Here is a 22,292-nt window from a genome sequence, read left to right as displayed (position 1 = left end):
GTTTAATATTTATAGTATGAAGGGTCTCAAGGACCTGAAAGATATCATTCTTGTCACAGGGAAAATGGTGATGACAGGGTAACAAATAATACTTTTAAATTTAACTACAGTTGGATAATATCAATTATTATTTGTAGGGGTGATTGGATAATAACAAACGTTTCCTACAGGTGTGGCCGGATAATGTCAGAAGCGGAGTCACAAGTGCCGAGAAGGACCTTACCTACAACAGGAAGGTCCCAAAAACATATCAGTGTCACTTCTGTACTTACACCACTACACATCGTTCTCATTTTACCGAGCATTTGCGTACCCACACTGGGGAAAAACCATTCTCATGTCCTTATTGCACTTACCAAACAGGTGATAAGTCTAATCTTAATCAACATATACGTATTCACACTGGAGAGAAACCATTTGGCTGTCCATATTGTTCTTATCGAGCAAATCGAAAAAGCAGCATCAAGAGTCATTTACACACTCACAGATAAGTCGTATGCTTAGACATGATTCATTCACTTTCAGATATAAACAGATGATGCTCTACCTATCAGTGTCCTCCAACCACTCACCATAATGTTGAGCTAGACTTTTCCTGTGATGGTAATTATTTGTTGGATGTAATGAAGAAATATATAAAGGCATTGAAATGAGGCTCCTGCAGAACTCTTGATGATACACACACCCATAATGTATCTGTTGTAAACTTGGCTCTGCTGTAATGTTCTCCTTTATGTGATTCAAACTTTTATATAAATTATTAAAAAGTAATTAAAGGTGCAACTATGAGAAGAGCATTTGCTCAGAAAAACAGTGGATAATTTTAGAGTAAAAAGGTCAAGCAAAAGCAATTATTTAAATGGGAATTATCATTATACCTGAAAATATTTTTAATCGGAATAATCAATTATGTCTTTGAAAATGAATACAGTGTGTGCCTTATCAAGGGTTAGAGCCAAGTCCCCTGGGGCTGGAAATTTGCAAACATCTTTCTGATCCATTCAACTAAAATACAGACACATAAATCCATGTTACCATTATTCAAGATGATGAGAGCACTTTACATACATGGTTACAAGACATCAGGATGAGGGTTCAACTTGTACTACCCAGAAAGACTTGCAGTTGTTGCCGCTGCTTGAGAAAATTCGTAAATATGATAATTGTGACAGTGAGACAACACGCTGGATAACTCAGTGAAAAGTGTAAGAAATAATTGGGTTATTTTACTGTCTTAAAGGTATAAGTGCTGGATTACTGTAATTATGTAACTGAAATTGTTTTATATAATCCACAGTTTTAAACTGTAAACTAATTGTAAAAGAAAGACTATTCACTGATTCTTCGGTCTACTTAATGTAGGACATGAACTGAATCTTTTGTTTTTGTCTTGAGATCATTTGGCAACGTACTGATCTTTTATAAATTTAATGTTTTTATGAGGCTGTTATTATATAGTAAGCAGTAATAATATTGACTGAAACATTAAACATATGTTGTGCACAAAGTTTTTCATTGAATAAGACAAACATTTCCTACAGGTGCACCTGGATAATGACAGTCAAATGTCTGAAGCGAGAGGAGTCACAGGCGCTGGCAAGATTCTCATCAACAGCAGAAAGGTGCCAAAAGTTCACCAATGTCCCCATTGTACCTTCAGGAGTACCAATCGCTCTCACTTTAAGGAACATTACCGAATTCACACTGGAGAAAGGCCCTACTCGTGTCCACAATGCTCATATCAAACAAGTGACCAGTGGAATCTAAAGAGACATATCCGTATTCACACTGGGGAAAAGCCATTCTCATGTCCCTATTGTCCTTATCGATCCAGTGAAAATGCTAAGGTAAAGAGACATCTTCTCACTCATATGTAATACAGTTAATTATTATCCATAGCCAAGTCTCTCAGATCCATCAATTTGACACAGGAGGCACAACAACTGAGCTTGGGGCACCAGACAAGACTTGTATCAATGTTTTGCACTGATAATTGTACAGTAGTGACATGTGTGATAGATTTTGTTTATCATAGTAATATTATTTGTAAGACAACAGAAAATGTTACATACATATAAAGTGTAAGTCTAAATAAAGTTAAATACTTTTCTTACTCGAAGGATTTTATTAACCTTAGTCTTATTAGTTATTATATATATTGTAATTCAGAACATGTGATGTGAAATATATTAGATTGAGGAGTTACAGTACTGTATTTAGATGATGTCAGGTTGTCGAGGATCCAAAAAATGAAAAGGGAACCAAATTGAGCACTTGGGTTACATTATGAAGTCATATTGAATCCAGAATGAAAGTGGAACCAGATTGAGAACTGGGGTTATCATGGATCCAGAATGAAAACGGAGCCATATTGAGGTTAAATTGTGTGAGGAGATCGGGGATCCAAAATTGCAGATCTGTACATGTATGGGAGAAAACTGGTCCAGTACTGTAATGATAGAGAAGGACTGAAGATTGAGAAAGGATGCTGGGAAATTAAGTGATTCCTGGTTTACTGAAAGACACAGGTGAGGGAAAATTCACTGAAAGATATTTGAAACTTCCAGTGATGAATGGGACTTGGAATGTGGATGTGATGGAAATAATTGTTGGGAGATGTAATTTTATGTTAAAAAGCAGTGAGCTGTATGAAGAGTAGGGTGTAGAGGACTGTGTGAGGTATGGAATGATTATAACACAAAAGATGGTACTGTATTGTAGGGTGGGCTGAGGTAAGTGGGAGGGATGGCTGAGATAGTGAGGTTGAAGGACAGTATAGATAGATAGACAGACCAAGGAGTTCAACTTAATGGAGTGAATAGAAGTATCCAAGGATATAGCTGCAAGTGGAGGATTATCCATGAGCTATACAGTAAAGTACTAGCTATAATTAAATTGCAGGGAACTGTTTGGGCTGTATGTTTGGTAAATAGGTTATACTTGACGTAATGACCAAAATTAATTTTGAAAACTTTTCAAAACTTTTCATATTATAGTATGAAACTATTTTACTGGCAATGAATCACATGAGACAGCATATGTATACAGTATTTTTTTCATCAATAATCAGCTTACTAGCCATTCAGGCAGTTGGTTTGTTCTTTTACACTTTATGACTTTCATCATCCAGTGTTAGTACAGGAGGAAACCCGAGCACCCAGAGAATAGATCTCCTCACTCTTGGAGCCGGGGGATGAGAAGTGATCAATAAGTACTGTACAGTGCTTATGCCAATGGGACTTCATGAGCAGGGATGTCAGTGTTGTTAATGTTTGTGTAACTGTGTCAGCAACACAACTCAAGAATGGGAAAAGGCACAAGGATTATACTTGGCATACATACACAGTATTACCATGACAGTACCTGGTGCTGTATTGTGTTGGGGCCAAAAGATCAAAAGTCAAGGTTACAACTTTGCTAAACTCTCTGGTCTGTAGCCAACTGAAGAAGAGTCAGTATTCATACATGACAAACCCCTGAGGTGCTGTGTTTTAGCTGTCAAAAGTTAAAGAATAAGGTCAGCTTTGAAAATGGCACCATACAGTTTGAGTTTGCACCTTACTTGTGTGCAGTTGAATTACAGTATAGTACTGTATTAGTACTGTACTGTATTATACATAGTTTACCTGACTGGTGAGGGTAGGTGTTGATCTATTTATACTGTATAAATTATGAAGATGCAAAAAAGTAAAAGTGGTTTGTGTTTCATAATAAAGATAACTAATTGCATGTTCTTTATTGTAAGAAGTTGATACTACAATGATTGGTACTTAATATCCTTAAAATTATTCCATATAAACGAATTGGGTAATTAATATTGGTTTAAGCCTTTCATCACATTAATGTAGAATTTAATAATCAAATTGTTTGTGTATAATCACTGAGTAAGTATTGTGGATTTTTTATTCAAAGCAATACATAAAATTTTCCCAAATTTGCAAGTTTGTAACTGAAAGACACAAACATTTTCCACAGGTGTTGGTGGTTACTGACAGTCAAATGTCTGAAGAAGGAGGGAACACAAGCAATAGAAGAACTCTCACCAACAGCAGGAAAATTCTCCAGTGCCCTCAGTGCTCTTTCATCTCAATTAATCGCTCTCATTTTATTGAGCATTGTCGTACCCATAATGGGGAAAAGCCTTTCTCTTGCCCAGAATGCTCTTATCAAACAGGTGATCCATCTCACTTAAAGAGGCACATTAGGATTCACACTGGAGAAAAACCTTTTTCGTGTCCACATTGTCCATATCGGTCCAGTGAAAATACTAAAGTTAAAAGACACCTGCTTACTCATAAGTAAGTTTTGTGTGGAGACAATATTTATACTGACACGTGCATAGCAGTTTATGAATACTGTACTGTGTCCTCTTTTCTGGTAATTCATCAAATTACCGGTAATGTCAGAAAAAATGTTGAATGAGGAGCATAATTTGTGATTGGGAAACTTGAAGAGCTTACTCCTGTATAAGCTTGTGCTGCATTTCATGATGAATTGTATAAACCTAGACTGTTTGCTTATAAGTATAGTACACTGTATATAACCTTAGCATAATATATCCTATCAGTTTAGATTTAAAAAAAAAAGAGTATATACAGTAGAAGTTAAATATTATATATACAGTAAAAAAATTTATGCCTTAAGATTTGGGAAACATTTTTAACTTTCATTTGGGGAAATTGTTGTTTACTTAGTACACACAACGTCTCATTGGTGACTCTCAGAAATATATCTTCACAACTTTGTATATTTAGTTATTTATAAGTCAGACTGGTTTTTTTTAGCTGAGTAAGGCTGCAGTGGCAAAAATACTGTATGGAATAAAATTAAAGTTGGAACAGTGGATATGTGGCAGTTTATTAAATGTTGCTGACACATTAAGTCTTTAGGTTAGGTATAGATTTTTTTGGTTTTAAAATGATTACAGTACCTATACTGTACCGGGGTTTTGTCATGACTATTGAGTCACTGCGAGGAATGATTTTAACATATGTGTGATTTTTAACTTAATAAAGGACAGTTTTTATTATTTTTTTCTTTGTCATCTTAAATCAAAATTTGCTTGTATAATATTTGGAAATTAATTACTGTTTGAGTTTTGACATTGTTTTAAAGGGGGAGGAGTTTGAAGGTTGTTTGATAGTAATGAACAAGGAAGTGCTCTGTATATGAATGACCATTAATATTAACAGAGACAAACAAATAGAGTTATACAGTATCCCAAGAAGTATCCCTCCAAAACATTATGAAAATTATGAAGGATATATTCGAATATAGAAATTGTTCTTCATATTATCTTCATATGCTATATAATAAATAGTGAACTGATTGTCTATGGTAAGGTTTTAACGAGTGTATGGGAAATTGGAGATATATTTTCCTTGTGATGATATCCGGTATAATACTTATATAACAAACAGACTACAGTACTAGATGCTAATTTTAGCTGTGATATTATCATAGCCAATAGCCAAACCTCCTTCACCACCACTTTATACATAGAAGCTGAGGGTAGAATGAAGAGAAGAACTGTCGGCTTTATGTAAAAAACAAAACAATAATGGCTATTATAGTTTACTGTACGGTACAGGTAAAATACAAAACTTGAATTTTTTCTTCTATAATTTTATACTCTATGGCTAATAGCACATGTTATGCATACCACAGTCTTTGTCAAAAATGCTGTTGATTAGCTAGAATGTAATGAAGATTATTACAATGAAATTATGAGATCAGAAGTTTGTGTTTGCTACATAATTGCAGTCCGTACAAACAGGGTAGTGCAAGAAAAGTATTCTGAAAATTTGTTTTACCTTTTATAACATGACCCAGTTGGTGTACATATTGGATTACTTTTCTAAGTACAATAGTAATACTGTACTGTACTTGGTCACCAAAATAACCGAAGGCAAACTTTTCCTTTTTCTTTTATATTATACTTCTGGTTCTCTTGGCCATGGTCAGAAATGTCAACTCCTTGCAGTCTTTCAGTGCAGGTTGTGTCAGTAACAGGAATGGTTTTCCATTTTAGTAAACATTGAGTAGAGCGATCCAGACTCAAATTGCACCCTTACAGACACACCTGCTAGCCCACGGGGCTAGTGGGAAGAAGTTAGGTGGTTGATAGGGCCGGTTCTTTGTTTCAGCATTTCTACGAAGGAGAGGGGGGGGAGGTGCTCTCAGTGTGAGATATGACTGAGCGGGAGGGGTCAGATTAGCACGGGAGCGCTTAGTGATGCAATCTGCATTGGAAGATCATGAAAGGGTCAAGGAAAAGCAACTGGTGATTGTGTAGTTGTGTCTGCCATTCATCTTCGCACTGAAGCATCTCATGATGGTTTTGGGCAAAGTACTTCATTATGTGCTGTGTCTACACCTACATCTGTACCTTTACTTATATTTCTCAGCAAAATATCTGTTACACTATGAACCATTACTGTGCAAAGCCACACAATATTCAGCCAACATTTTCTCACTGGCTCATTTATCTGGGCAGTTGTAACTAAGTAATTAAAGAATAAATATACTGTACATGATAAAATGACTAATGATTTCAAAATGATGTAACAAATATATTTTTTTAATGTTATTGATTTTTTTCGCCATAACTTCAATACAGTATTTGGACTGGACTGAGTTTTGCCAGTAACACTTTGATTATTCCCCTTGAGCTGAACAAGAAACTCTGACATGTTAAACATTTTCTGACAACCCCTCTACTGTACTACTGTATTAATATTTCTTTGTGTGAGATTTGTGATAAGTATTCACTGGCTTGATATTTGAAGCTGTGAAAAAAGTCCAGTGACTAAGAATTTCTTTACAAAGTTCAACACAGTAATGCTTATGAAGATGAAAAATATTTTATGACCTCAGTATAATACAGTATGTACTGTACTGTAATATATATGGACCACTAACCAGACATTTAGTTGTTCAATTTTTGCACGGATTCTCTCTCGTAAATTTGGGACCGTCACCTTTATGAAGTAAACGAAACTCATTAGTGTTTCAAATCCAGCAGACAAATGTGTTTTTATATCAACACCAATGCACAGTGATTGTGCATGAAGACTAATTTTATGCAGTTGTTTTAAATATGCTTTTGGTACATAAGCATATTTTTATAGTATATGCATAAGCTTACTTAGTATAACTCTGTAGTATTATCTAGATTTATATTTTGCATTTAGAGACTAGACTGAATAAGATGAACATTTTCTACAGGTGTGGCTGGATAGTAACAGACAAATGGTCAACGCGGGAGGAGGTTCACTCTCTGGCAAGATTTACGCCAACACCAAAAAGATGCCAAAAATCCACCGGTGTCCTTTTTGTACCTTCTTTAGCAAAAATCGTTCCCATTTTATAGAACATTGTCGCACTCATACTGGAGAGAAACCTTTCTCTTGTCCACAATGTTCATACCAAACTGGTGATAAATCCAATCTGAAAAGACATATTCGTACTCACTCAGGGGAGAAGCCTTATTCCTGTCCATATTGTCCTTATCAATCCTATGAAAATACTTATATTAAAAGACATTTACTCACTCACATGTAAACTATTAATCTACAAGACAGAAATTATACAGAAGAAACAACTTTATATCATTAATGTAAGAGGCTTGGTAACACTGCAACACTACACCACTAATGTAATTGTTACTAAAAAAAAAGATCTTGGTTTGTATTGAATTAAAATTACTGTAGTCAGTTAGTAAGTTTATCTCCTTTTGAATAAACAACAAATTCTGTATACATACACACACAGTGGTAATACACTAATGTCCTCATATGGAAAATTAAGTTACGTGAAGTTGCATTAAAGTTTTAAAGTTTATCATAATCCACGTTTGACCAAAGTGGTGTTTAGTTTACTGTACTGGTATAATATACTCCAGGTTTGTGTACAGTATATCCTCTCTTTATCCATTACAGTACATCTCATATAATCACTGTCCATTTAATTATCTATGATGCTGTAAGTGTACAGTATATCACTGAAAACACATCATCTTCAGTTTTCCTGGAAATGAGGATGGATTCTGTTGTATAACTTACTTGACTGCAATAGTGTGAATGATTTCTTTGATAAAATGGCTTTCAGGAAATTTAAACCACACTAATAGATTAAAGTCGAACAAACTTATATGGATGTTGGCACTTACCGAGCAGTGAGAGTTAGAAAAGTATGTCTGTTTACTGTTTCTTCAAAATAATCTCACTAAGTTACACTTTTGATTTCACTTGCATTTAGTGTATAATTATATACTGACTGAATAAAATAAACATTTCCTGCAGGTGTGGCTGGCTAATGACAGTCAAGAAGGAGTCTCAGGTGCTGACAAGATTCACATCAGCAACAGAAAGATGGCAGAAATACATCAGCAGTCTTACTATGCTTATATGAGTACAAGCTCCACTAACACTACAAAGCATCGCACAATTAATTCTAGAGAAAAAAGTTTTTCGTGCTCCCTTTGCTCATATGAAACAAATTTAAAGTCTAATTTAGCTAGACACATTCGTATCCACACCGGAGAAAAGCCATATTCATGTCCGTACTGTCCTTACCGTTCTCATGAAAAGCCAAAGATTAAGAGACATTTGCGGACCCACATGTAAACTGTTGTCTTACTGTACTCTTGTTTCATTGCATGTGTTTTAATATACAGTATTTCAGTAATGTTGCAGTTTAGTACAGTAGTAAATACTTATACATGAAACAAAGGAATTTTATAAACAGATTAATATACCGGGGTTATGCACACTAAAGTTCACTTCCTTGCACTCCAGTTATGCTACTTTAGAAGCTTTATCAGGTAAAATGTAATATAAGAATCAAAACAGGCATCAGTCACTATCATGTGGTGAAGAGGTTTCTACAAAAAAGTAAATATCTCTACATAAATAAACAGAATTCTCTAACATTATACTGTTCTTTCTTGGAGTTTTTAACCTGTTGCCCTTTTCATGTACTCCATTAAAGTAACTATCAACTGAAAATATTGGGACCAAGAGGCTTCTGTAGAATGGATCATTATGTACAGTGGATAGTATGGTGAGCATGTGTCCAAGGAAAGCATGTTTAATACACCATAGTTCTTGAGGCAGTTTGGTTATATATTAATAGTGTCGCGAATACTGTCAGTGTTTTTAAGTCTACAAATAGGCTTTCATTGTGTCATCATTTTCCTACAATCACCACAAACTTACTCCTCAAACTCATGTGAAGAAAAATAGACACATCACTCACATCACCACACAGTCACTGAGTCAGTTGCCTGATTGTTCAATTTCTCCTTATGTACTCTTATGTAATACAGTATATGTAAAAATATACAAAAGAAAGTTATTCTATATCATAAATTTTATATCTATAATACTCAAGTCTTTCTTAAAGTAGATTTTTCGTTGACAGCTACTTTACTGTACGAGTCATTATTATGGTTTATAGTTCTTGCTTTGTTAATACACCAATACCAATGGTCACTGTAGTAAATTAAGACAACCATTAAGTGTCTGATTTAAGCAGGAAGGAATCAATGTTTGGCAATGGTCAGTTCCTGCTGAAATGATGCGCTGTTCAGTGATGCTTTGTTTTGGTTCACCAGAGAATATCCTGGCAATGAGGCAGGACAACTTCTGGCATGGAAATCAAACCTTGACAATAGTGCATAACTTGGTATGATGGAGAATACAGTACAGTAATAGAAACAATGTCATATAACTGAGGAAATTAATATATATAGAGGAAAACATATCTTATTTTACAGATATATTATGAGGTGTATTATTTCTATTATGTTTATGTAGTTTCTCCCTTTATTTTTTTCTCTTAGTTTCCCTCTGCTTCAAAGTTCTGTCTGATTATGAATTTGATTTAAAACAAGGAACACTAGATGTGGTTCATTAATGGTATACAGTACTGTACTGTACACAGAACTGATCTCTATACTCCATTTATCTGTACAGTACTGTACCTTATTTTGATAGCAGCTTGTTTGTTTATTATATGAAGAATCTTTGACTTAAACTGCAACATTACTTTATCTGATCTGTTAATGGAGTTTTTCAGTTTCCAATAGGATGCAACTTTAATGTTTGAAACTATTTGTTTTTTGTCAGGAGAAATCTAAGCTTAATTTAGAGGTACACACGGTGAAAAAAATATCTGTCCAGATGGGTCTGATGAATTTCAATATTATCAATATGACTCCTATTGTCTCAGTAGGGATGTCAAAATCCTTCATCCGTGGTTTCGTATTATTTCACATAAAGTGTGGATAGATACAGTACAGTACTTCTTTTACCATGTGTACAATAAAGAACTGTGTGTGATAAACAATGGTCACATTGAAGTATATGTGATAACAATAGTTTAAGTTCTCTTTTCTTCTCTAAAAATGTCCTGTTGTGAAGAATTATATAAAGAATGTATTTTCCATTACCATAATAAAGGATTACTGTATTTCTTTTCTCATTTTTCCTCTTTACATTAAAACTTGGGTAAATCATATTTACTTATCTATATTTCATTTGTGCAATTACTGCAGATCTCAGTTATATTTCTTTTCTTGGTTATGTGATTAAACAATAAGTAATGAGCCTAAACTTAGCTTATGAAATTGTCACTGAACAAGATAAAAATCCCCTACAGGTGCGGCTGAATAGTGACAGTCAAATGGCTGCCGACAGAGGAATGACAGCATCTGGGAACATGCTCGCCAGCAGCAAAAAGATGCCCAAAATATATAGATGTATTCACTGTCCCTTCATCAGTACAAAACGCTGTAATTTTGTTGAACATTTCCGTACCCACACTGGAGAGAGACCCTTCTCGTGTCCTCAGTGCTCTTATAGGACAGGTGTCAAATCAAACTTAAAGAGGCATGTTCGTATCCACAGTGTTGATAGAACTCATTCTTATCCATAATTTGTATATCTCTTACTGTAGTAGCATATGGATTATTTTCATTCATTTTTAGAATTCTAGACATATATAGTTTTTGTTTTTTCCATGCCAGTATTTTTCTTGTGGACTGTTAAAGTTTCATGGATACTGTGAAGGTTCAAATTGTGATACTGTTACCCTCATGATAGGCTTCAAGTGTGCTGTATGAATATAAGCATATGTATTAAAAGTTTATATACCGTATACAGTATATTTATAAAATATTTACTCTGTAGTTAAGGAGATACAGAAACATTGTAATACTGTACTAACTTTTTCAGTTTCATTTGTTGTGAAAAAGGGATTGTTTTCATGAATTTGATTATAAAATAAAAAATTATTCACAATACATATTGACTGTATTTTGAATTTACCTGATATTGATAAATTGTATTTTGTTATGAATTATATTAATCATGTTTCACTAGCTATTGTAATGCAGTATTAGAATTTAATGAATGCAATACAGTACTGTTATATACAGTCTACTGTACTGTATATTTCTTTATAGGAAAGTTGCAGATTCTTCTGGTATTACATGTATATAATACAGTACAGGCACTTAAGTATTCACACGCTCTCACTGATTTTGTAAGAATATAATGGTAACGATTCCATAAGGTGTCAAGGACTTTGAACTCTTAAAAGAAAGTCAAAATGGAAAAAAAACTGCATGTGTGTTGATCTGTGTTTTAGTTATATCAGTTAACTGGAAACTACAGTTGATAATACAGTACAGTACAGTGTTGTACAAATACAGAAAATTTTGTTTTTCTATAAATTTTTGACTGAATGAAATAAACATTCCCCACAGGTGTTGCTGGACAGTCATATGGCCAACGAGGCAGGAGCCACAGGCGCTGGGAGGAATATCTTCGACCACAGAAAAATCCCCAAAAGACACAATTGTCCTCAATGTAAATTTAGTAGCAGCAATAAAACACATTTTATAGAACACTATCGTACTCACACTGGAGAGAAGCCATTTTCTTGTTCATTTTGTTCATATCAGACAGGTGATAGATCAAACTTAAGAAAGCATGTTCGTATTCATACAGGAGAGAAACCTTATGAGTGTCCGTACTGCTCCTACAAATCAAAACAAAACAGTAGCCTTAAGTCCCACATACGAACACATCTCCAAACTCCTTAGTATTACCCGTAGCAGTGTTAAGTGATGGTCCTTATATACGGTATATACAGTATACCTAAATATCTGCACTGTAATGATTATAGTCTTTCTATAGTCAGTTGTGTCCAAGGAAACATTACTTCAGAAAGAAAACTGTACTGTACTATAGACAGATAGGAGGAAGAAGCAACTTAGAGTTTGAGTAATGTTAGAGAAATGATGAAGGATTGTTGTGAATATATTTGAGTTGTGTTTAAAATGGTAATTTTACACTTACACTGGTCTTGCCAGCCTGCACAGTATGTGATATACTATAATTGTACAGATGTTCCAACAATGCATTTACTATGTACAAAAATTTATTATATATACAATACTGTATATAAGGGTGAAGATAGTAGTGGTGAGATGGGTGTAATGTTTAAGTAGTGGTTGTGTTAGTGGAGAACCACTGATTGTGTCCAGGTAATTATGTGGTGATGATGGTAGAGCTGTCATCTCCCTGCCCTTTTGAACCACGAACTCCAAGATTCAGATTCATGAACCCCGGGATTCAGACTCATGATCCCCAAGATTCAGTCTCATGGATTTCGATACTCAGACTCATGAACCTGAAGCAGTAGACTGATCATTCTGTCCATAAATGCTTCGAATTCATGAGCCTGAATCTCGAGGTTCATGAGTCTGAATCTTGGGGTTCATGGTTCAGGGGGAGAAGCAAACGAACTGTAGTAGTTTACTGTACAATACTGTGACGGTGGTGGCAGTTAAGAGGAAGAATTTAATGGGGATGGTAGTGGTGATGTTAATGTTGAGTTATTGGTGCAAGTAAAGGCAGTGTTGGTGCTTGTGGCCCTGAAGATGGTGTGATTGTGATGGAGACAAGAAGAAGATGGTGATGAAGGTTTGTGATAAGACCAAGTTGTTGTTGGTGGTGGTGTCCAGGTTGTGAAAATGGTAATGATGATGATGAGGTAAAGAGAATGGTGGTCTTAATGGTTCTGTTGACGTCCCAGATTATGACTTGGCCTGTAGAAAAAGATAAATAATGGGTGAAGAAATATTCTTATAGTCATCTATACTGAAGAGGAGTGTGCTGTGAGGTAATGATGATAGGGATAAGAAAGCAACAGAGATGATGGCTTCTGAGGTAAGAAACTGACGAGAGTTGTGGGAGGTACAATGGTGAAGACGGAGTTAAGAAGTGACCATGGTAATGAGGTCGTGAGGGATAAAAGGTGTTCATACAATGTTATAGTAAATGAAGGGTAATTGGCAGGATTATTAAACTAGTTGTATCCAGGAATATTCAGATGGTAGTCGTTGTGAGAAAGCATCAGTGGCAGATTTACATTATAGTATTTCCATTCACTACCTGGGTGCCCCTGAAGTGGCCCCATGGTTGCAATATTGTGGCAACCTTGCCCACAGGCAAGGGTGTATACCAGTACTAAGATGGCTCAGTTTCACACACAAAATTTGTTTGCAAAACTACTACCATTGATTTCTCCACTAACAATCAAACTTAACCTAAGCTGTAATTTATATTTATAACGCCAAAAATTCAATCATGACCTCAATGTTTGGAGATTGATACCTACAGGTCCTTGAAAAAACTTTAGGTACACAAATTTCTTAATCTATATATCATATCCAAGAAGAGCAAGGCAAAAAATTTCAGAATACATATATGTGTCCAAGGAAACATTACTTCAGAAAGAAAACTGTACTGTACTTTGTTTACAACCAGACTCCTGCAGGTTATGGATGTACTGTACTGGAGAACTATAGACAGATAGGAGGAAGAAGCAACTTAGAGTTTGAGTAATGTTAGAGAAATGATGAAGAATTGTTGTGAATATATTTGAGTTGTGTTTAAAAAGTGGAAATGTGTTAAAGGATAAAAGTATGACGATTTTATTTTGAAAGGTAGTTGGGTGAGAACTTTGAATCAAATGATGTTAAAACACTATGGGACCACAAGAAGAATATTTTACTAGAGGCTGCTTGTACTGTAGTGTGTAGGGGTGTACATGATGGATGTGTACAGTGAAGAAAGTATAAGTGCTGTAGGAATAGATGTTAAGAGAAAACCAGTAAAGATGTGGTGGAGAGTGTCTGGGTTATTGGAACAGACCATAATGAATTTTGCCTTGCCATGTGTCCTGTAACAGAGATAAACAGTCCTGCAAATGTTACCCATGAGTTACCACAAATAATGTATATACCACCATTAAACCATTTAGCAAGAAACTCTTTGTTTTCTTACATCCAGAGATAATGGTATGTTTATCCCTGAAGAACTGTATTAGAGGAGAAGTCCGTTTTAAGTGATTAATCTGCTGTTTACCCGACCTTTGGCGGATCAAGGCACCTACGTAACCCTAAGTGTGAGTGTAGAGTATTCTACAACATATTGTACAGCATAGCATTTGTATGTACAAACAAAAGCCAACTTGAGTTACTCCTGTAATATAGCACAGTCTGTTAGGTTTAAAACCCAAGTAATTCAATCAACTGTAGTAACTATGACTGATTTATTGATTAGTTGCCCTGTATACCCCCTGTCATAACCAAGTCCCCCATTAGGGATCTTTTGAAACATCAGTGGACATTTAAGATAGAAGGAAATGAGTACGTATTGGTGTCACATAAGCACATGCACACTGTGTTTGTCAGCTGAAGGCTCAGTCATAGCCAGCATTCCAGGCTTCAATCACTCAGTTCCAGCAACATCCCTGTGTTGTACAGAGGTTCCCAGTGGCATTGTCTCTTAACAACTCTTGCAGGGAAATGGAGTGGAGTGCTTTAGCTTCAACTTTTACTGTATCACTGGCAGAGTTTTGAGGTTCATCGTAACAATTCTCATTGGTATTTTTAATTACATTGTACAGGTATTTGTAAGGTTAGTTATGCCAGTGTTTACGACTGTACTGTACAATAAACAGGTCAGTTAGTTTTGGCTCGGTCATAAAATGGGATTTCTGGATCAATCTTCCTTCTGTATATTCAGAAACATTTCTTTTCAGTCTTTAAGCAAACAATTCATAAGTTTACTCTTTGTGTTTTTGGACCAACTTAATTGAACTGTGTGTTTATATTAGCTGTAGCTTTTAAACTTTGGTTTGATATCCGTACTGCATGCAAATTATTTTATGTATTAAGAAAAGAGCATTCATCAATCAATCTTCTATACTGTAATGCTGTACTGTACTGTATTAGGTTCTCAGCATAAAACCAAATTTTTTTATAAGGTAGATTAAATGTATACTGTACTGTAGTATGGTATAGGTATAACTGTTGAATGAATTAATATACATCTATGTAAAAATTATATTGTGTTACAGTATTTACAATGATGGTAAAATATTAATCATATTAATTTTGTAAAATTTCATTAAGTAAAATCTAGTGTGGGTAACTAAGAGAGGCCTTCCCTACAGGTGTTGTGGGAGAGAGGCAGTGTTGGGCGGGAAGGCAGTTTGGAGCCTTCCAGGGGCACACAGAAACTACACCACTGTCCCTACTGCTCCTATACAACAGTTTATGCCACTAATTTGAAGAACCATACCTTGACGCACACAAATGTTAAGCCATATGCCTGCCCTCATTGCCCTTATCGTTGTATTCAAAAAGGCAGTCTAAAGGTCCATCTTTGTATACATACCGGGGAGAAGCCATATTCATGCCCTCGCTGCCCCTACCAGTCCTCCAGTAGCAGCCACCTCAAGAGACATATTCGCACTCACCTTACCAAACCCGATGTTATACAAAGAGAAGGGGAGGGTCCATTTACAAATTAAATTCTAGTATTGGAAGGGGAGTTTACAGTATATATTTTTCCATTGTAATTTAGTTTCTCTTAAGACAGTTTTAGTTTACTCTCAGAGATTACTTCAAATTAGTTAACATCTGAGTCTGAGATGATGTGCTGGACCAAGAAACTTCTGGTATGTTTTGATATTCACAACAAAGTTCATACACACAAATTAGGAAAAGTGTTGCAGATGGTCATTAGGATGTCTCTTAGTCAACAAATATTCAGATTATTGTGTTTGTTAATAAAACTATAGTGTATTATGTAGTACGCATTACATTATGAAAAGAGTTAATAAAGTTTTTATTTGAAGTGGAAATTGATTGTTTACATGTCAAACAATAACAGTCAACAGGATTCAGTAGTGTACTTGATACAAGGGTACATTATGTAAGTACCTGTGCAGTACAGTACAGTATACCATTTATTCTATACACTGTAGGTGAAATATATGTTCAAAGTTAATACTTTTTTGACAAGAAGATTGTGCTTATTGTTGCATAATTACTGTGAAATGTGTATTTTTTTTTATTCTATAAAAAGACTTAGTACAGTACAGTATATCCACAGAAGGTACAGTAATAAAGCTATATACAGTACTGTACTGGTATGTCTGTACAGTACTTACATGGAAGTGATTCCTATTTTATTTTCGTGATGTATGAAACCTTGGATGGAGTTGTGGCTGTAAGCCGAGGACCAGAAAGGATTAAGACATACAGTACAGAAGTTTCATTAATCAGATTTTCTTAACATTGCATCTACAGTTGCAGGCAGCACGGGGAAATAGTTTGATTGAAAATTTCATTGCGGTGTTTTAAATCTGAGCAAATCTTTGACTCCCATATTTCTCACTTCGTCACTTATCATCTAGTATTTTGAATATCTCAAACTTTTATATCTTTTTATGTCTGTTTTATCTAATGGTTCTATGGTCTTAGTACTTTAGATCTCAATAGGCCTTTATGTAATGTGCTGTCAAGTCTGAAAAATAGGCTTCACCTTCACTTCTTACAGTTTTACAACTCCTAATGAAATCATATTTGATACTAAACTATTTTGTTCTTTTTACTGTAATTCTATGGCCATTTCCTCCTTTTGGGTAGTTGCATTTCTTGTTATTGTGTTGTGCTATGCGCCTCTCCTCTTCTGTACTATTATTCTTGTTTTTTAATTTAATTCTTCACCATATTTATGTGCCTAAGATATGTGTGTTTATCTCCCTGAATTTTACTCATTTCTCAAATTAATCATTTTCTGTGATAGTAAAATTAGTTATGGTAATATAAACCAAGAAAGTGTGCCCTAATACTTTTACCTTATGAGCACAGACTGTAACAAAGATATTTAATTTTTGTTTGTGTGTTTGTCCATTTAACATGTTTTCAGATGGCTGTCCATTGTGTCAGTTTAAAGCCTATACTATACTGTACTGTATTGTACTTTCAGATTCCCCATTAGTGCTTCCTAAATTACCAGATAATTTTCCATCAACATAACCTCCACTGTTTAATGTAACATTCCCATTGTCCTGATGAATCATTGAACTTATTTTAAATATTTTCAGCAGTGTAAGTACTGTACAGCATTTTGTTTTCTCATCATCCATGAAATGTCCACAGCTAATGTTTGATTATAATAATACTCTGTATAAAGAAATGCATATCAAGTACAGTATTCAAGACATTAAAACTGACGGTATGGTAAACCCGAAATTTTTGGTTCCTATACATTTTAAGTATCGTGTAATTTTTCAAAGGTTTGTTGCAAACTGCTTATACGTAAATTGATTTGAATTCATATTATTAATTCTTCTCTTGTATGTGAACACAGAGTACAGTGTACTTATATGCAGTGTTTTGTTGTATATTGGCATGAAAATCATGAGGATTTAGATGATACAGTAATATTACTGCAAAGGTGAATAAGCTGAGTGTACCCTACAGGTGGATCAGCAGAATGAGAGCAGCACCAGCCTCGGAGGCAGCAATACCCTGACCAACACCACCATACACCGCTGCCTCTACTGCCCATACACCACCCCAAGAAGATTCTTATGGACTAATCACATGCGAACCCACACTGGAGAGAAGCCTTTTGCATGTGCATACTGTAACTATGCTGGAGCCACAAAGGAATATCTAAAGAAACACATATTAACTCATACGGGAGAGAAACCATATCCCTGTCCCCATTGTTCTTATCGGGCTTCTCAGAGCACAACCCTCTACCATCACCTTCGTACTCATACCGGAAAAAAGCCTCACAGATGTGACTACTGCAGGAAAGGCTTTTCAACCAAGAGATTATTAGATGACCACATTTTAAGACTTCACTCCCAGAACACTGGATAGTTTTGCCACACAAATACCTCTATATAAGTGCTGTTGCAAGATGATGGAAGAGCTTATCAATATTCACAGCACAGTTCTGTATATATAACATGATGGTATGGATCTTAAAGTTTATGAAAATAACCATAACTGGAAAACATCATTGCTGAATTTCTTGGCAAAACTTTGTGTCAACTGCCTAAGGTAAGATGAAGGTTCATAATGAGGCAGTGTGGTGGGAGATAACTGCTCATCACCATCAGTGTTATGTAGTGTTCTATACTGCAGATATTTTTTTAATAATTCAGAGAACACTCTTAACTTTTACCACCATAGTGTCATTTTTGGGACACCTACCTGTATATTTATACAGGTTTAAATTGTACAGACATTAATCCTTTGGCACAGTACTAAATTGAATAGCCATTACAAGGTATTATAGATGTTGTCATCTGTACCATCCTTAGTGCAATATCATTTGATGTGGTCCATTTGTAAATTTAAGAAAATAAAGGTCAGAAGCACTTCTCTCCAAGGGATTTTCTAGAAATTTTACAAGTACGGTACAGAGTGTAAACCAGGTAAGACAGGGTTTCAAGAAAACTCATTGGCATGAACAGTACTGAATAAAGTATTAGAAAAATACACAGCCAACCAGCTTGAGGCAGATATGATGATCGTAAATATAACTAACAAAGCACATACATCTCAATGAGATAGACTGTTGTGTCTTATAGGAGAATGTAAAAGAAGTCAATAGTTTTTCTTTTTATTATAAATTATAGATACATATAAATATACTTGTTATATTATACTTATAGTCATTAGATACAGTATTATTGTACTGTATAGTATGGTATCAATACTTTCTATGTTTAGGTCAAGTATTTAGTAAATACCTGCACAGGGTACTAGTTATTTTTGTATAAAATACGTAATGGTAAAATGGGGTTATTTTCACACTACAGGTATCAACTTAATTCTTCTCATAAAAGACTATTTCTATCCTGATTCAAGTTACTTGTTTGTGATTACTGTACAGTACTGCACTGTACTGTATTAGTTTTTTCTTCATTGCAATATGCAATATACTGTGCTGGTTCTGTACAGTATATGGTACAGTGTATATTTTTAATTAAAGAGGCTACAGTATACTATGTTATATACAGTATATTTTATGCATATATTATATCAATATAATTTGTAAAGGTGACATAGAGCAAAATAGGGCTACTGTATTTTATCTATTCCCTCATCCATTCCAGTAGTATCAGTACAGTAACTGTTTATTATACAGGATTATTTATTGACACTAAGTAATAATTATATAAACATTTGGGTTTTCTATATTTTTTTTCACCATTTAAGACTGCCAAAAACATTTCATTTGGGTTGAATAATCTTAGGAAGCTGCTGTCTTTTATGAACCACTAGGAAGGCTACTGTTTCCTTCTTTATTATCAAAGTACTGTATGTCATTTTTCATTAACTCCTTCACTATGAGGACGCCACTTTGTTATACAGTGCGTTCTTGTTCCAGTCTTTCACTTCTTGTTCTCTCAATTTGTCCAGACCACCTGTGCATACCGTGAGCTTCTCTCTGCTTGACGTTCTTCCATTTCCACTCTCCTCCATATTTCTTCATGTTTATACAGCACTCTTATTCTCTGCACATTATTTACCCAACTTATTGATCTTAATCCTTAAATAGTAGCCATTATCAGTGGAAGTTAGCTGTAGGGATGGCAGCCATCATATGTTTTGTATAGTACAGTGGCAGGCATGAACCAAATGAATATGTTGAGCATTGTTGTAAAAGAGGAGTACTGCAGCATTAACTCTCTCAAGCACTGTTGGATTTATCTAACAAGAGCGAGTCGAGCCTACACTAGGACTGAGGGATTATTTCCTGCGATGGAATTTAAAATTTTTTTGCTATTCCCACAGCTTCAGCTGACTGGTCATATCACTGCTATAGTCCCCAGGAAACTGTGTACCTAGATTTGCCTGACAATTTAAATTTCACGATATTTGAGATAAGTTTAATTCTGATCCAAGTGTTGCCATTTTGCCGTCTGTCACTCCTTGCCGGTGAACTTATGAAGCTAGGTAATTCCCTACAACTAATATCTGCTTGTTATTTGTGTTTCATATTCAGCAACTTCTAATAAGGCAGCAACAATGAAGAGTAACTCAGTCAGGAAGTGGACCTGGAGATAAATATTATGAGCCTCGGCTAAGGTGAATAATGAATCAGCAGCAACTGTTTTGTGTCATTTCATTCTCAGCTCAATAAATAAACTTAAAACCCTCTGATTTATTTTAATTTCCTAAAAAAAAATCCAGAAAGAGGGGGGTGCAGGAGTATGAAAACCTACTTATGAAAAAATGAAGATGGAAAATACTTAAATATCCCGGTATATACACTATATATAGTACTGTACATTATTATCACTTTACTGAAATACTTTAACAAAGATCTTATTTATACTGGTATACATATGTAATACCTGTACTACAGTACTGCATTCTGGAACATTACCATAAGCGCAGTAAATTACATTTATTCATTAACTTACTGTAATATGCAATATGCCTAATAACACATGCATGTATCATTTGTGCAATTAATATTAACAAAGTCTTACTGCTCCACAGATAGGCAATGCAGGAGGTGCCAACACCCTACGCTGTCCTTGCTGTGGCTACTCTACATCTTCTCGTAGTCATATGGAGATCCACGTGGCCACTCACACTGGGGAGAAGCCATTTGCCTGTCCACACTGCCCCTTCAGAGCTGTCCACAGTGCCAATCTCAAGACACACCTAAGAATTCATACTGGTGAAAAGCCATTTACATGTCCTTATTGCCCGTATTCAGCGGCACAGAAGGAAAAATTAAAAGCACACATTCGAACACACACAGGTGAGAAACCCTTTGCCTGTGAGCACTGTCCATACCGATCAACACGGAAAGACCATCTCAAGAGTCACGTGAGACTGCGACACACCCGACGAACAATCCTGCCTCCTGTGATTGAATAAACATACTGCTCAGGTTTGTTTATCCAGTGATCAGCTTGAGATGTACAGTAAGGTCTTTATTATATCAATCAATCTGTAGTGTTCAGTTTTATGAAAAATAGTGTAATCATTATACAGTACAGTACAATAATTTTTAACCCCTAAAGTACAGAACAGTATGTGCTGAATAATAACAAGCAAAATGGACATATTTTGCACAGTTTCATTTTCTTTTATCGAGCTGTATCCCTCAACATTATGATATTAATTATTGTACTATAAATATTACTGTAATACTGGTAATTATATTTGCAATAGTAACAATATACTGTACAAGTACTGTATACAGTTCAGTATAGTGATTATATAAGTATTTTGGCTCAGACACATTATCAATCAGAAATTTGTTATCCATTGTTAAAATTTCTTTCCTCATTTACTATAAAAATCTAATGATACAATATTATGCTTTAAATGTATTCATTTCCCTTTGAACTTTGTCCAAATCCTTTTTGGAATCTATATTTGTAGCTAGACCAGGTGCAGCCTCCCTAATGACACACACACACACACATGCTAATGCATGTGTGTTTACATACATTCATATACAGGTACAGTATACATACTTTGCATACTCTTTCAAACACACACGTACCCACATATATAGAGACAAATACAGATACATATATACAATATGTTTGTAAAAACCAAATTTTACTACATAGGACTTTACTCAGGTACTTTCTTCCACTCTGTGATGTAATGAGTTAAAGTAACACTATTTTACAGGTGCGTAGAGGCAGGTGTGCCAGGCATCACTGAGTTCCTCACCACTGCAGCCGTTGGCTTCTCCTTCCTACTGAAGAAAACTTCCCGACCTGTTTTATTGTTGTCAACTTTCTGATGTGCTTATACAAGAGAGAAGTTGTATGTATTGGTGCAGTGAAGCTTTACTTGCTATAGGTGTTGGGCAAAAGGTTTTATTTAAGTGGTTAACCAGAATTTGAGGTCTTTCAGGCACACTAGGTCT

The 22,292-nt window shown here is 35.1% G+C and overlaps 3 protein-coding genes across 7 annotated transcripts in view; all 3 read left to right on the top strand.

Moving 5' to 3' along the window:
* Positions 1-11,309, top strand: part of LOC121862141 (hypermethylated in cancer 2 protein-like) — a 106,966-nt gene extending 95,657 nt beyond the window's left edge. The window contains exon 6 of one of the 5 annotated variants that reach the window (XM_042360193.1): positions 8,304-11,309. In XM_042360193.1, coding sequence (XP_042216127.1) covers positions 8,304-8,627 — 324 coding nt within the window. In that variant the 3' untranslated portion in view covers positions 8,628-11,309. Of the gene's footprint in view, positions 1-170; positions 1,189-1,541; positions 2,064-3,975; positions 5,027-7,227; positions 8,284-8,303 lie in introns of those variants that run through there. The other 4 variants (XM_042360189.1, XM_042360192.1, XM_042360187.1 and 1 more) reach the window with 4 other exon arrangements.
* On the top strand, positions 9,580-20,551 carry LOC121862019 (zinc finger protein 84-like). Its single transcript, XM_042359949.1, has 6 exons — positions 9,580-9,687; positions 10,663-10,896; positions 11,030-11,119; positions 11,771-11,972; positions 15,515-15,882; positions 17,834-20,551. Exons 1-6 carry the CDS (start codon positions 9,580-9,582, stop codon positions 18,257-18,259), a joined length of 1,428 nt encoding a protein of 475 aa, XP_042215883.1. The 3' UTR covers positions 18,260-20,551.
* LOC121862018 (protein krueppel-like) lies at positions 18,448-21,283 on the top strand. The gene is made up of 2 exons (XM_042359948.1): positions 18,448-18,468; positions 20,897-21,283. Exons 1-2 carry the CDS (start codon positions 18,448-18,450, stop codon positions 21,281-21,283), a joined length of 408 nt encoding a protein of 135 aa, XP_042215882.1.
* The last annotated feature ends 1,009 nt before the right edge of the window (positions 21,284-22,292 follow it).

The sequence above is a fragment of the Homarus americanus genome, unplaced genomic scaffold (genome assembly GCF_018991925.1).
Source record: "Homarus americanus isolate GMGI-L3 unplaced genomic scaffold, GMGI_Hamer_2.0 scaffold25013, whole genome shotgun sequence".
Taxonomy (NCBI): domain Eukaryota; kingdom Metazoa; phylum Arthropoda; class Malacostraca; order Decapoda; family Nephropidae; genus Homarus; species Homarus americanus.
Note: the sequence above shows the minus strand (reverse complement) of the source record. Positions and strands in the feature narration are given on the sequence as shown.